At 49.4% G+C, this 16,436-nt stretch overlaps 1 protein-coding gene across 1 annotated transcript; it reads right to left on the reverse strand.

Annotated features, from left to right (window-relative positions):
- Positions 1-1,463: 1,463 nt before the first annotated feature.
- Positions 1,464-10,619, reverse strand: LOC147084167 (uncharacterized). The gene is made up of 2 exons (XM_085979840.1): positions 9,549-10,619; positions 1,464-1,937 (listed from the first exon to the last, which is right to left on the reverse strand). The coding sequence occupies exons 1-2, from the start codon at positions 10,617-10,619 to the stop codon at positions 1,464-1,466; spliced, it is 1,545 nt and encodes a 514-aa protein (XP_085835966.1).
- Positions 10,620-16,436: the final 5,817 nt, after the last annotated feature.

Raw genomic sequence — 16,436 nt, forward strand, 5'->3', positions numbered from 1 at the left:
GCGCGATCTTCTCGAGTCTGTTCCAACTGACAACGGCTTAAGTGGCCTGTTCTTATACACAAGCTTGGTTACCGCTCAGGAAATGGGATTGTTTGGACCCGTCTGTTGACCGCCTCCTGAACTCCTGCTAATTCAGGGAATTCAGTCCATCTGTGACCAGACTATAACCACAAGCCGTCTGGTTATCACACCTACACGGTCCGTGAGGTTATCAGATTCACACCCAGACGTTGTGTCTTTACTTGTTTGGCACTTCATCCCATAACACGGGTACAGGGGCTCAGTAATGTTTCATTCATCAGAACAACAACAACAACTTGTATTTATATAGCGCCTTTAATATAGTAAAACGTCCCAAAGCGCTGCACAGGAGTATTTTAAGTCAAAAAACTTGACACCGATCCACATAAGGATAAATTAGGGCAGGTGACCAAAAGCTTGTTCGAAGAGGTAGGTTTTAAGGAGCGTCTTAAAGGGGGAAAGTTGAGTCGTTGAGTATATTCAAGGCTGAGATCGATAGATCCTTGGACTCTAGGGGAATCAAGGGATATGGAGATCGGGCGGGAAAGTGGAGTTGAGGTCAATGATCAGCCATGATCTTATTGAATGGCGGAGCAGGCTCGAGGGGCCGTATGGCCCACTCCTGCTCTTATTTCTTATGTTCTTATGAAAGAGAGGTAGCGAGGTGGGCAGGTTTAGGCAGGGAATTCCAGAGCTTAGGGCCTAGGAAACAGAAGGCACGGCCACCAGTGGTGGAGCGATTAAAATCAGGGATGCACAAGAGGCCAGAATTGGAAGAGCGCAGATATCTTGGATGGTTGTGGGGCTGGAGGAGATTACAGAGAAAAGGAGGGGCGAAGCCATGGAGGGATTTGAAAACAAGGATGAGAATTTTGAAATCAAGGTGCTGCTTAACAGGGAGTCAATGTAGGTCAGCGAGCACAGGGGTGATGGGCGAACGGGACTTGGTGCGAGTTAGGACACGGGCAGCCGAGTTTTGGACGACCTCACATTTATGTAGGGGTCAAAGACAAAGTACAACAGCATACGGGTCAGCTTAACAGAATCTCATCATATTTATGGGGCCATCAATATAAAATAGTCTCTGATATATTAAGTAGGGAATTCAGGAGAAATGTCTTTACCCAGAGAATGGTGAGAATGGGGAACTCGCTACCACAGGGAGTAGTTGAGGTGAACAGCACAGATGCATTTATGGGGAAGCCACATGAGGGAGAAAGGAATGGGAGGAGATGTTGATCGGGTTAATTGAAATAGGGTGGGTGTGGGGCATAAACACTGGCATGGACCAGTTGGGCCGAATGGCCTGTTTCTGTGCTGTATTCTATGTAACACCATGAACAGTCAATCGAAGGGAATCATCAGCACAACAGTCTTAAAGATTAAACAGCAGTACAAGAATTTATAAAACATTCATCCATTCCACGTTCATGTCGCCCCAGCTACAGAACAGTGTGAACTCGCTGGTGTCTCTTCAGGTCCTTCGCCGATTTAAAGCTCTTACCACAGTCAGAACACTTGCATGGTTTCTCATCAGTGTGAACTCGCTGGTGTCTCACCAAGTGGGATGACAGAGTGAATCCCTTCCCACACACGGAGCAGGTGAACAGCTTCTCCCCAGTGTGAGTACGCTGGTGTGTCGTCAAATTTCCAGAGCTTTTAAACCTCTTCCCACAGTCAGAACATTTAAACGGCCTCTCTCCAGTGTGAACTCGCTGGTGTTCAAGCAGAGTTGAGGACTGAGTGAATCCCATCCCACACACAGAGCAGGTGAACGGCCTCTCCCCAGTGTGAACTCGCTGGTGTCTATGGAGGCTGGATGACTGAGTGAATCCCTTCCCACATTCAATACACGTGAACGGCCTCTCCCCATTGTGAACTCGCTGGTGCATCTGGAGCTTGGATAACTCTGCGAATCCCTTCTCACACGGAGCAGGTGAACGGCCTCTCCCTGGTGGGAACTCGCTGGTGTGTCAACAGGTGGGAGGACTGAGTGAATCCCTTCCCACACTCGGAGCAGGTGAACGGCCTCTCCCCGGTGTGACTGCATCGATGAGATTCCAGCTGGGATGGGCAATCGAATCCCTTCCAACAGTCTCCACATTTCCACCATTTCTCCGTGGTGCGGGTGTCCTTGAGTCTCTCCAGGTTGGACGATCAGTTGAAGCCTCATCCACACACAGAACACGTGTACGGTTTCTCCCCGCTGTGAATGGTGCGATGTTTTTTCAGGCTGTGTAACTGGTTAAACCTCTTTCCACAGTCAGTGCACTGGAACACTCTCACTCGGGTGTGTGTTTTCCAGTCACACGGATGTTTGAAATCTTTTCCCACAGACAGAACAGACAAACATTTGTCCTTCCATATTCAAAGGTCAATGATATTCAGGTCCTGATGAATGGAGTGACTCTGTCAGATCTTGATGTGATGTTTGGTTTGAGTTTCCCGTCTGTAAATCCTGCCCTTCTCACACCCTGTAAAAGGAGTTTACAAAAGCCATCACTGTAAATACAGGATAGAAATTCAGAACAGACAATTCTAGTTTCTGTGGAACATTCTTTCCCCTCTTGTTCCCCCAAAGCTGTAAATCCCGGTCCCACACACTCTCCCTCCTCCCTGTGCTGAAATCCAAACCCATCGCACCATCTCCAACATTTCTTTCCTCCACTCCCAGTTTTCCCCCTCCCTCTACTCTGGTTGGGTTCAGTTCCACACCCGCTGTGTGCAGAGTGAGAATAAAATCAATGAGTCAATGATTGTCTCTCCTGGTCACGGGGATCCTGAAGCCCTGCCCACTCTTTGTTCCTGTACCAAGATGGCCACACATGCGCCGTGCTGTAGGTGGAACCGGTCTGCCTTTCCTCCACCAAGATGGCGGCGCGTAACCCGGGCCTGTCACCGAGAAAAAGCCTCACAGCTGCCGTCTGGTGGAACACAGACCGGGCCACTGAATCTCATTCGGGCCTGAGGCCGTTCTCCAACTTTATAAACCCTGCGGCGTGGCCTACCCGCAGTTTATTAATCTCCCGACCCCGCTCCCGCCGACCTGCAGCTCCGCCCGGCGACCGTGCAGGGTTTTCTTGTAAAGTCGGTGAGGGACACGTGACCCGGGCCCAGTGACTGATTGACGGGAGCTTCCGACCAACAGGAAGCGAGCAGGGCGGGGCTGGAGGAGTGAGCTGGCGGCGGGTCCTCCAACCAATCGGGGAGCCTGAGGGGCGGGACTTGTGCCGGCTGATTGTCTGATCCGCAGGGCAGCGAGTTTCTCCAGTCCCTTGTTCAGGGCCCGGGTCCCGGGGAGGCTGTGGCCCTTTATTCCCCTCATTGGACACAAGGCTCTTTGGCTCACAACCCACAGGCTCAGATTGCAATTCAGACTTTTTAAATTCATGAATAAAAGCAGATAAACCTCGTGCTTCTGTGGCACAAACTTTTTAATATTTGGGAGTAAAAGTACAAGTTTTTTCCCCTCTGGGGAATTAGTTATTAGTTTCAGGAAACAACAACAACCACTTGTATTTATAAAGCGCCTTTAATGTAGTGAAACATCCCAAGGCTCTTCACAGGAGCGTTAGAAAACAAAATCTGACACCGAGCCACATAAAGCGATATTCGGGCAGATGACCAAAAGCTTGGTCAAAGAAGTAGGTTTTAAGGAGCATCTTAAAGGAGGAGAGAGAGGTAGAGAGATGGAGAGGTTTAGGGAGGGAATTCCAGAGCTTAGGGCCCAGGCAGCTGAAGGCACGGCCGCCAATGGTGGAGCGATTAAAATCGGGGAGGCTCAAGAGGCCTGAATTAGAGAAGCGCAAATATCTCGGAAGGTTGTCGGGGCTGGAAGAGATTCCAGAGATAGGGAGGGGCGAGGCCACGGAGGGATTTGAAAACAAGGATGAAAATTTTAAGGATGAGACACTTGAAGAAAAGCAGGGATAATAATAACAATCAACTTTATTGTCATTGTTAGTGCACAAGTGCAGTACAACGAAATGTAGGCTTGCGGCTCCCGAGAGTGTACATTTAGATTAAGACATTTAAACATTCAACATTCATTTGGCTTGTAATACATTAACATAAACATAACCATAATAAAGTGCATTGGCAGATGTGCAGGCTTTAGAGTTTATTTGTGGAGTTCAGTTGGATGACAGCCCTGGGAAAGAAGCTGTTCCTAAATCTGGTCGTTCAGGTGCGAATGCATCTGTAGCGTCTCCCAGATGGCAGGAGGGCCGTTATGGGACAGGGTCGTTAATTCTGTTCTGCGACAGTTACTGGGACAGACTGTATCTCCTCTCTCCTCCACACAGGGATTTGTGGTAGTTAAAGGGACAGCAATTCTCCTTGTTTTGCGAGATTGTAATTAAAGGGACACTGCTCTGAGATGGCTGCGAACTTTTACTGCCACCAGCCTTTCTAAAACTTCTTCCTTTTTTGAGGATCTGTGTGAACTCGCTGGTGACTCAGCAGGTGGGATGAACTCTGAAACCTCTTTGCACAGTCAGATCATTTAAAGGGTCTCTCATCGGTTCTGGGGCAGGAGGGATCTGGTTAACAGTGATCACAATATCATTAGGTTTAAAGTAGTTATGGAAAGGGACATAATAAAATCAGCGGTGAAAATACCCAGCTGGAAGAGAGCCAGTTTCAGTGATTTGAGAAGGGATCGAGCACAGGTGGACTGGAAACAAAGATTGTCCAGGAAAACAGTGAATGATCAACGGTCCCAGACCTGAAACGTTAACTCTGTTTCTCTCTCCACGGATGCTGCCTGGCCTGCTGAGTATTTCCAGCATTTTCTGTTGTTATTCCAAATTCAGTACCCTGTCCCTCCCTTCTCTCCATATCCCTTGATCCCTTTAGCCTTAAGAAATATATCCAACTCCTTCTTGAATATATTTAATGAATTGGCCTCCACTGCCTTCTGTCGTAGAGAATTCCACAGGTTCACCACTCTCTGGGTGAAGAAATTCCTCCTCATTTCAGTCCTAAATGGCTTACCCCTTATCCTTAGACTGTGACCCCTGGTTCTGGACTCCCCGACCATCAGAAACATCCTTCCTGCATCTAGTCTGTCCAGTCCTGTTAGAATTTTACAATTTCAATGAGATCCCCTTTCATTCTTCTAAACTCCAGCGAGTACAAGTCCAATTGACCCAATCTCTCCTCATACGTCATTCCTGCCATCCCAGGTATCAGCCTGGTGAATCTTCGCTGCACTCCCTCCATGGCAAGAAAATCCTTCCTCAGATAAGGCGACCAAAACTGCACACAATACTCAAGGTGTGGTCTCACCAAGGCCCTGTACAACTGCAGCAAGACATCCTTGCTCCTGTACTCGAACCCTCTCGCTACGAAGGCCAACATACCATTTGCCTTCTTAACCGCCTGCTTCTCCCGCTGCTGAGACAAGTGGAATGCAGCAGAGGGCGCTCTTCTGAGTTTGGGGCTCAGGCCTGTTAGTGGACCAGTGCAGAGGGAACTTTACTCTGCACTGGGCTTCACTCCCTCAGCACTGCACTGGAGGGGCAGCACAGAGTTTTAGACTCGAGTCTCTGGAGTGGGACTTCAACCCACAACCTTCTGACTCAGAGGAGAGAGTGCTGCCGCCTGAGCCACGGCTGACACTCTGTATCTGACCCGTGCCGTACCTGCCCTGGGAGTGTTTGATGGGACAGTGTAGAGTGAGCTTTACCCTGTATCTAACCTGTGCTGTACCTGCCCTGGGAGTGTTTGATGGGACAGTGTAGAGGGAGCTTTACTCTGTATCTAACCTGTGCTGTACCTGCCCTGGGAGTGTTTGATGGGACAGTGTAGAGGGAGCTTTACTCTGTATCTAACTTGTTCTGTACCTGCCCTGGGAGTGTTTGATGGGACAGTGTAGAGGGAGCTTTACTCTGTATCTAACCCATGCCGTACCTGCCCTGGGAGTGTTTGATGGGGCAGTGTGGAGGGAGATTCACTCTGTATCTAACCCATGCTGTACCTGCCCTGGGAGTGTTTGATGGGACAGTGTAGAGGGAGCTTTACTCTGTATCTAACCCGTGCTGTACCTGCCCTGGGAGTATTTGATGGGACAGTGTAGAGGGAGCTTTACTCTGTATCTAACCCGTGCTGTACCTGCCCAGGGAGTGTTTGATGTTGACACCAGGTGCTGAGAATGTTAAAATGTTCCTTTTCCCCACAGTGACATCCAGCACCTTCATGAACACAAAAATTCACTTCAAGAAAGTAACACAAACCCATCAGCTTCTCCCCTGGACACCGACATTGAGAGGACCAGGAATGTCTGTAACAAGTCATCAATTAGCTCTCGTCTTATCTTAGAAACAGGGCCTCAATAGACTGGGTGTTTCAAACAAAGCTGATTTATTGATACAGAATATTAAAATCCAGTCCAGTTATTGGGGTTTTAATATCCACGAAATATAAGATGGCCACTAATAAATCCAGGAGGGAATTCAGGAGAAACGTGTTTACCCAGAGAGTGGTGAGAATGTGGAACCCGCCACCACAAAGAGTAGTTGCGGCTAAAAGTACAGATGCATTTAAGGGGAAGCCACATGAGTGTGTAAGGAATAGGAGGATATGTTGATGGGGTTAATTGAAGTAGGGTGGGTGTGGGGCATAAACACCAGCATGGACCAGTTGGGTTGAAAGTCCTGATTCTGTGCTGTACATTCTATGTAACACCAAGAACAGTCAAAAGAAGGGAATCATAGAAACATAGAAGATAGGAGCAGGAATAGGCCATTCGGCCCCTCGAGCCTGCTCCGCCATTCAATGAGATCATGGCTGATCATCCAAATTCAGTACCCTGTCCCTGCCTTCTCCCCATATCCCTTGATCCCTTTAGCTTTAAGAAATATATCCAACTCCTTCTTGAATATATTTAATGAATTGGCCTCTACTGCCTTCTGTAGTAGAGAATTCCACAGGTTCACCACTCTCTGGGTGAAGAAATTCCTCCTCATCTCAGTCCTAAATGGCTTACCCCTTATCCTTAGACTGTGACCCCTGGTTCTGGACTCCCCCACCATCGGGAACATCCTTCCTACATCTAGTCTGTCTAGTTCACAGAAATCACAGAAACCCCACAGTGCAGATAGAGGCCATTTCGGCCCATCGAGCCTGCACCGACACATATCCCACCCGATCTCCGCAACCCCTACACCAACACATATCCCACCCTATCCCCGTAACCCCACGTATTTAATCCCCCTAACACTAAGGGTCAATTTATCATAGCCAATCAACCTAACCCGCACATCTTTGGACTGTGGGAGGAAACCGGAGCACCCGGAGGAAACCCACGCAAACACGGGGAGAATGTGCAAACTCCACACAGACAGTCACCCGAGGCCGGATTCGAACCCGGGTCCCTGGCGCTGTGAGGCAACAGTGCTAACCACTATGCCACCGTGTTAGAATTTTATAAGTTTCAATGAGATCCCCTCTCATTCTTCTAAACTCCAGCGAGTATAAGCCCAGTCGACCCAATCTCTCCTCATAAGTCATTCCTGCCATCCCAGGTATCAGTCTGGTGAATCTTAGCTGCACTCATGGCAAGAACATCCTTCCTCAGATAAGGTGAGCAAAACTGCACACAATACTCAAAATGTGGTCTCACCAAGGCCCTGTACAACTGCAGCAAGACATCCTTGTTGCTGTGCTCAAACACTCTCGCTACGAAGGCCAACATACCATTTGCCTTCTTAACTGCCTGCTGCACCGGCATGCTTACCTTCAGCGACTGGTGCACAAGGACACCCAGGTCTCGTTGCACTTCCCCTTCTCCCAATCTATTGCTGTTCAGATAATTATCTGCCTCCCTGTTTTTGCCACCATAGTGGATAACTTCGCATTTATCCACGTTATACTGCATCGGTCAGGCATCTGCCCAATCACCCAACCTGTCCAAATCATATTGGAGTTTCTCAACATCCTCCTCACAGCACACACGCCCACCCAGCTTTGTGTCGTCTGCAAACTTGGAGATATTACATCTAGTTCCCTCGTCTAGATCATTTATAGTGTGAATAGCTGGCGTCCTAGGACCGATCCCTGCGGTACCCCACTAGTCACTGCCTGCCACTCGGAAAAAGACCCGTTTATTCCAACTCTTTGCTTTCTGTCTGCCAACCAGTTCTCTATCCAAGTCAGTACCTTGCCCCCAATCCCATGTGCCTTAACTTTACACGCTAATCTCTTATGCGGGACCTTACCGAAAGCCTTCTGAAAGTCCAAATACACCACATCCACTGGTTCTCCCTTATCTATTCTACCAGTTACATCCTCAAAACATTCCAGTAGATTAGTCACGCACGATTTACCTTCTTGTAAATCCATGTTGACTTTGTCAGATCCTGTCACTGTTTTCCAAGTGCTCTGCTATTACATCTTTTATAATGGACTCTAGCATTTTCCCCACTACCGATGTCAGGCTTACCGGTCTATAAGTCCCTGTTTTCTCTCTACCACCTTTTTTGAACAGTGGGGTGACATTAGCTACCCTCCAATCCATGGGAACTGTTCCAGTGTCTATAGAATCATCAGCACAGCAGTTATATAATTTTTTTGATATATATAAATGACCTGGATATTGGAATTCAGTGTAGAATTTCTAAATTTGCCGATGACACCAAACTTGGGGGTGTGACAAACAGTGAGGATGACACCAATCAACTGCAACAGGACATAGAAAGGCTAGCAGAATGGGCAGGCAAGTGGCAGATGGCATTTAATACAGAGAAGTGTGAGGTGATGCATTTTGGCAGAAGGAACAGGGAGAGGCAATATACACTTAATGGCACAGTTTTAAAGAGTGTGCAGGGACAGAGGGACCTGGGAGTTAATGTGCATAGGTCCCTGAAGGTGGCGGGACATATTGAGAGAGTGGTTAACAAAGCATATGGGATCTTGGGCTTCATAAATAGAGATATTGAGTACAAAAGTAGAGAAGTTATGCTGAAACTTTATAAAGCGCTGGTTAGGCCACAACTTGAGTATTGCGTCCAGTTCTTGTCACCAAACTTTAGGAAGGATGTGAAGGCCCTTGAGAGGGTGCAGAGGAGATTTACCAGAATGGTTCCGGGGATGGGGGATCTTAGCTACAAGGACAGGTTGGAGAAGCTGGATTTGTTTTCATTAAAGCAAAGGCGGTTGAGGGGTGATTTGATAGAGGTGTACAAGATTATGACGGGTTTGGATAGGCTAGACGGTGAAAGGCTGTTCCCACTAGTTGATGGTACAAGGACTAGGGGACACAGATTTAAGGTTATGGGCAAGTGATACAGGGGGGACGTGAGCAAAAACTTTTTTACGCAGCGAGTGGTGAGGACCTGGAACTCGGTGCCGACGGAAGTGGTGGAAGCGGAGACACTCAATGTTTTCAAGGGGAGGCTGGATAGGCACTTGAGGGAAATAAACTTGCAGGGCTACGGGGATAGAGCGGGGGAATGGGAGTGACTGGATTGCTCTACAGAGAGCCGGCACAGACTTGATGGGCCGAATGGCCTCCTTCTGTGCCGTTATGACTCTATGACTGTGACTGGAACCGTGTGAACGTGCTGGTGTCTCAGTAGGCTGGAGTACTGAGCGAATCCCTTCTCACACACGGAGCAGGTGAATGGCCTCTCCCCAGTGTGAACTCGCTGGTGCATCAGCAGGTTGGAGGACTGAGTGAATCCCTTCCCACATACAGAGCAGGTGAATGGCCTCTCTCCAGTGTGGACTTGCTTGTGTGTCAGTAGGTGGGATGGCCGAGTGAATCTCTTCCCACACACAGAGCAGGTGAATGGCCTCTCCCCAGTGTGAACTCGCTGGTGTCCCATCAGATCCCCAGAGCTTTTAAAGCTCTTCCCACAGTCAGGACATTTAAACGGCCTCTCATCGGTGTGAACTCGCTGGTGTCTCAACAGGTGGGGTGATCGAGTGAATTCCTTCCCACACATGGAGCAGGTGAATGGCCTCTCCCCAGTGTGAACTCGCTGGTGTGCCACCAGGCTTGATGACTGAGTGAATCCCTTCCCACACACGGAGCACGTGAATGGCCTCTCCCCAGTGTGAACTCGCTGGTGTCCATTCAAAATCCCAGCGCTTTTAAAGCTCATTCCACAGACAGAACATGTAAACGGTCTCTGATCGGAGTGAAGTCGCTGGTGTTCCTTCAGATCCCCAGAGGTTTTAAAGTTCATCCCACAGTCAGAACATTTAAATGGTCTCTCATCAGTGTGAACTCGCTGGTGTCCCAACAGGTGGGATGACTGAGTGAATCCCTTCCCACACACGGAGCAGGTGAATGGCCTCTCCCCGGTGTGAACTCGCTGGTGTCCGTTCAGAGTGCTGGAGCTTTTAAAGCTCACCCCACAGACAGAACATATAAATGGTCTCTGATCAGAGTGAACTCGCTGGTGTTGCTTCAGATCCCAAGAGGTTTTAAAGCTCTTCCCACAGGCAGAACAGTTAAATGGTCTCGCATCAGTGTGAACTCGCTGGTGTGCCTGTAGGTGGGATGGCCGAATGAATCCCTTCCCACACACGGAGCAGGTGAATGGTCTCTTTCCTGCTCTCTCCAGCTGGTGTCCCTTCAGCTCCTGGGACATTTGAAAGCTTTTCCCACAGTCGGAATGTTTCACCGGCCTCTCCCCAGTGTGAACTCGCTGGTGTGCCAACAGATTCGAGGACCGAGTGAATCTCTTCCCACACACGGAGCAGGTGAACAGAATCTCTCCTGCTCTCTCCAGCTGGTGTCTCTTCAGCTCCTGGGACCTTTTAAATCTCTTCCCACAGTCAGAACATTTAATCGGTCTCTCATCACTGTGAACAAGCTGGTGTCTCAGGAGGGTGGAAGAATGAGTGAATCACATTAAAAATACAGAGCAGGTCAACAGTCTCTCATCGGTGTGGACAAGCTGGTGTCTCAGCAGCACGGAGGGTGCAATTAATCCCTTCCACACACGGGGCCGGTGAACAGTTTCTCCCCAGTGTGTAGCCACTGTTGTCGCTTCAAGTACTTGTAGATTTTGAAGCTCTTCCCACACTCAGAACATTTAAAAGGTCTCTCATCAGTGTGAACTCACGGCTGTGCCAGCAGATTGGATGAGCGACTGAATCAGGTCCTGAGGAAACGTGTAACTCTGTCAGATCTTGAGGTGCTGTTTGGTTTGAGCTTCCTGTCTGTAAATGCTCCACTTCTAAAACCCTGTAAAAGGAGTGTAGAAAGGGTAAGGGGGGAAGCAGGAATCTTTTTTGGCTTATTTTGCCTCAAAGAACAAACAGGGCAGAGCCGGTCCCACTGGTGTCCTGCCGTGCCCACATTAACCAGCGGGCCAGAAACAGCCCAATCCACCTCACTGACTTGGCCCTAAAGTCAAATCAAGTCTCATCAAAGTCTCATCAAATGACATCCTTTGTGACTGTGACAAAGGTAAACTATCCCTCCTCGTCCTTCCTGACTTGTCTGCAGCCTTTGACACGGTTGACCACTCCATCCTTCTCCCAACGCCTCTCCACCGTCGTCCAGCTGGGTGGGACTGCACTCGCCTGGTTCCATTCTTATCTATCTAATCGTAGCCACAGAATCACCTGCAACGGCTTCTCTTCCCGCTCCCGAATCGTTACCTCTGGTGCCCCCAAGGATCTATCCTTGGGCCCCTCCTATTTCTCATCTAAATGCTGCCCCTTGGTGACATCATCTGAAAACACAGCATCAGTTTCCACATTTACGCTGACAACACCCAGCTCTACCTCACCACCACTTCTCTTGACCCCTCCACAATCTCTAATCCGGTTTTGGGTGAGCAGAAATTTTCTCCAATTAAATATTGGGAAGACTAAAGCAATTGTTTTCAGTCCCTAGCCACTGACTCCATCCCTCTCCCTAACATCTCTCTGAGGCTGAACCACACTGTTAACAACCTTGGTGTCATATCTGACCCTGAAATGAGCTTCCGAACACATATCCGCAGCATAACAAAGACCACCTATTTCCACCTCGGTAACATCGCCCATCTCCACCCCTGCCTCAGCTCATCCACTGCTGAAACCCTCACCCGGGCCTTTATTACCTCTAGACTCGACTATTCCAACGCACTCCTGGCTGGTCTCCCACATTCTACCCCACGTAAACTTGAGGTGATCCAAAACTACCCGTGTCGTAACTCAACGCCAAGTCCCGTTCACCCATCACCTCTGTGCTCGCTGACCTACATTGGCTCCCGGTTAAGCAATGCTTCGATTTCAAAATTCTCATCCTTGTTTTCAAATCCCTCCATGGCCTTGCCCCTCCCTATCTTAGTTATTCCCTTCAGCCTCACAACCACCTGCCCCCCGCGATAGAATCACAGAAAAATAATGACACGGAAGGAAGCCATTCGGCCCATCTTGTCCGTGCCAGCCGATTAAGTGCTATCCACACTAATCCCACTTTCCAGCACTTGGTCCATGGCCTTGTAGGTTACGGCACTTCAAGTGCATATCCAAGTACTTTTTAAATGTGATGAGAGTTTCTGCCTCTACCACCCTGTCAGGCAGTGAGTTCCAGACCCCCGCCACCCACTGGGTGAAAACATTTCTCCTCATCTCCCCTCTAAAGCTCCGACCAATTACTTTAAATCTACGCCCCCTGGTTGTGGACCCCTCTGCCAAGGGAAATAGGTCCTTCCTATCTCGGCCCCTCAGAATTTTATACACCTCAATCAGGTCTCCCCTCAGCCTCCTCGGTTCCAAAGAAAACAACCTCCTCCCCCCCCGGAGATATCTGCGTTCCTCCAATTCTGCCCTCTTGAGCATCCCTGATTATAATCGCTGCACCATCAGTGGCCGTGTCTTCTGTTGCCTCGGCCCTAAGCTCTGGAATTCCCTCTCTGAACCTCTCCGCCTCTCTTTCATAGAAAATAGGAGCAGGAGTCGGCCATTCGGCCCCTCGAGCCTGCTCCGCCATTCAGTGAGATCATGGCTGATCATCCAAATTCAATACCCTGTCCCTGCCTTCTCCCCATATCCCTTGATCCCTTTAGCCTTAAGAAATATATCTAACTCCTACTTGAATATATTTAATGAATTGGCCTCCACTGCCTTCTGTGGTAGAGAATTCCACAGGTTCACCACTCTCTGGGTGAAGAAATTCCTCCTCATTTCTGTCCTAAATGGCTTACCCCTTATCCTTAGACTGTGACCCCAGCTGTTCACAATATATATTAATGATCTGGACGAGGGAATTGGATGTAATATCTCCAAATTTGCAGACGACACAAAGCTGGGAGGGAGGGTAAGCTGTGAGGAGGATGTCGTGAAACTCCAGTACGATTTGGACAGGTTGGGTGATTGGGCAGAAACATGGCAAATGCACTATAATGTGGATAAATGTGAGGTTATCCACTTTGGTGGCAAAAACAGGAAGGCATATTATTATTTGAATGGCAATAGATTGAGAGAAGGGGAAGTGCAAAGAGACCTGGGTGTTCTTGTGCATCAGTCGCTGAAGGTAAGCATGCAGGTGCAGCAGGCGGTTAAGAAGGCAAATGGTATGTTGGCCTTTGTAGCAAGAGGGTTCGAGTACAGGAACAAGGATGTCTTGCTACAGTTGTACAGGGCCTTGGTGAGACCGCACCTTGAGTATTGTGTGCAGTTTTGGTCACCTTACCTGAGGAAGGACGTTCTTGCCATGGAGGGAGTGCAGCGAAGATTCACCAGGCTGATACCTGGGATGGCAGGAATGACGTATGAGGAGAGATTGTGTCGATTGGGCTTATACTCACTGGAGTTTAGAAGATTGAGAGGGGATCTCATCGAAACCTATAAAATTCTGTCAGGTCTCGACAGACTAGATGCAGGAAGGATGTTTCTGATGGCCGGGGAGTCCAGAACCAGGGGTCACAGTCTAAGGATAAGGGGTAGGCCATTTAGGACTGAAATGAGGAGGAATTTCTTCACCCAGAGAGTGGTGAACCTGTGGAATTCTCTGCAACAGAGGGCAGTGGAGGCCAGTTCATTAAATATATTCAAGAAAGAGTTGGATATATTTCTTGAGGCTAAAGGGATCAAGCGGTATGGGGAGAAAGCAGGGATAGGGTACTGAATTTGGATGATCAGCCATGATCTCATTGAATGGCGGAGCAGGCTCAAAGGGCTGAATGGCCTACTCCTGCTCCTATCTTCTATGTTTCTATGACCCCTGGTTCTGGACTCCTCCGCCATTGGGAACATCCTTCCTGCATCTAGTCTGTCTAGTCCTGTTAGAATTTTATAAGTTTCAATGAGATCCCCTCTCATTCTTCTGAATTCAAGAGAATACATGCCTAGTTTACTCAATCTCTTCTCATACGACAGTCCCGCCATCCCAGGAATCAATCTCGTGAACCTTCATTGCACTCCCTCTATGGCAAGTATATCCTTCCTTAGGTAAGGAGACCAAAATTGTACACAGTACTCCAGGTGTGGTCTCACCAAGGCCCTTTATAATTGGAGTAAGACTTCTTTACTCCTGTACATATATTTCTTAAGGCTAAAGGGATATGGGGAGAAGGCAGGGACAGGGTACTGAATTTGGATGATCAGCCATGATCTCATTGAATGGGGGAACAGGCTCGAGGGGCCGAATGGCCTACTCCTGCTCCTATCTTGTATGTTTCTATGTATTCAATCTTTCCTTGTAGCTGAAATTCTCTAGTCCTGGCAACATCCTCGAAAATCTCCCGTCTGGAGCACAGTCACATCTTTCCTGCAATGGGGCGAGCAGAACTGCACGCAGCACTCTAGCCGGTGGCCTAACTGGTGTTTTGTACAGTTCAAGCAGAACCTCCCTGCTCTTACATGATACAGAAAGAGAGAGGCACTGCCCCTTTAAATACCTGGGGGGCACCCATTCCCCTTTAAATGGTCAAGCAATTTTTTTTGTTGAAAAGGGGCCGCAGTCCCCTTTGACTCACCCCTCTCACCCTCCCCCCTCTCACCCACCACAAATACTCACAAGAGAGAGAGAGAGGAGGAAGAATGCTGGTCTTTGTCCCTTTAAAAGTGGCTGCCCACCAAAATGTTCACAGCACCAGGGCTCTTTGTTCTGGATAAAAGTCGAAAAGAGAAAAGGTTCACTTATTTTTAAATGAATGCAGTTGATGAATAGCCTTGCAATAAAGGTAATGCAAAGGAATAAACACTCACAAGCTGGGTTTTTTTTCCACCCCCTCCTCCCCTTCCCTTTAACAGCTCCTGCAGACAATGAAAGCAGGAAAGCGGCCTGCAGCCCACCGAGGTCCCGCCCCCCTCACTCCCGCGCCGCCATTGGTTGGAGGACCGTCAGCCCGCCCGGTCCGCCCAGCGTTTTCCGCGCTCCTGATTGGCGGGCGCCTCGCGTCAATCAACACCCCTCCGATTACACGGTGACGCCAGCACGCAATGCCCAGGGGTCGGTTGGATCGGCGCACGCCACCGCAAGGTAAAAAAAAGACACCCCACACAAATGAGGAAAAACAAAAATAATAATAATCGCACTTTAGAGGGGAGGAGGTTGGGGGAATTAATGAGTGTTTTCAATTTGTTTCTCAAAAAAAAATATTTGAAAAGCTTCCCAACGGTGCGAGGCGGGCTGCGCATGCGCTCCAGCCGGCCTTTGACTCCCCACGTGGGCCGGACACGCCCACTTGCCTTCCCCTGCACCAATCACAGCGCGGGCAGGCGCGGGGTCTCCGGGTAGCAGACAGAAGGCCTGGGACGTGGCGGAATCAGCGGCCGGGGTAAAGTAGTGTGTTGGGGAATCGATTTAAATCGAGGTGAGGCGGAGAGCGGGATTATAAAGTAAAATACGAGAAAAACCAAACCTGAGAGTCGGGCGAGCGGGACCTCCGCGGACGCCGAACGGAGCGATTGACCTGCGCGCGGGGTGGCGGAGTGAGCCGGAGCAATGTGATTCTGACTGACGGGAACGCTGACCAATAGCACGAGGGCGGGCCCGGGTCCTCCGACCAATGGCGGCGCGGCTAGGGGGCGGGACCTTCCTCCCCGGCGCTGGGGCTGGTGCCCGATTGTGACGTCATCACAGGAAGAGGCCTGTCGGCGGCCTGGTCCTCCAACCAATGGTGGCGCGGGAAGGGGGCGGGGCCTCCTCTCCAGCTCAGGTGCGCTGGGGCCGATTGTGACGCGCTGTCCCCAGGTGAGAGCAGCTCAGTCAGCACAGAGCTGGGGCTGGAATCTGGGAGAGGGGCCGCAGGCAGCGGGCCTGGCAAAGGGGCACAAGCTTCACAATACAAGCTGCTTTCAAATGCACAATTGTTTCCTACAGACAGCTTTGGTCACTCTGCAAAAAACACTGTTTAACAATTCATCATAACTCCCCTGCTTTAGGAGAGGCGCAGAGTGCAAAAAGCAAGGAAGTTATGATGAAACTGTGTAAAAGACTGGAGTCAGCTGTGGCTCAGTGGATA

This window comes from Somniosus microcephalus, unplaced genomic scaffold, assembly GCF_052327205.1.
Source record: "Somniosus microcephalus isolate GS21.2 unplaced genomic scaffold, FLI_Smic_1.0 scaffold1, whole genome shotgun sequence".
Taxonomy (NCBI): domain Eukaryota; kingdom Metazoa; phylum Chordata; class Chondrichthyes; order Squaliformes; family Somniosidae; genus Somniosus; species Somniosus microcephalus.

Excerpts from the sequence above, each read along its gene's own strand:
- LOC147084167 (XM_085979840.1), bottom strand. The coding sequence starts at position 10,619 with ATGTCCCAGGAGCTGAAGGGACACCAGCTGGAGAGAGCAGGAAAGAGA. Across the intron at positions 1,938-9,548 it reads CAGTCACAGTCATAGAGTCA|TTCGCAGAGTTATCCAAGCT; the intron begins TAACGGCACAGA and ends TGTGAGAAGGGA.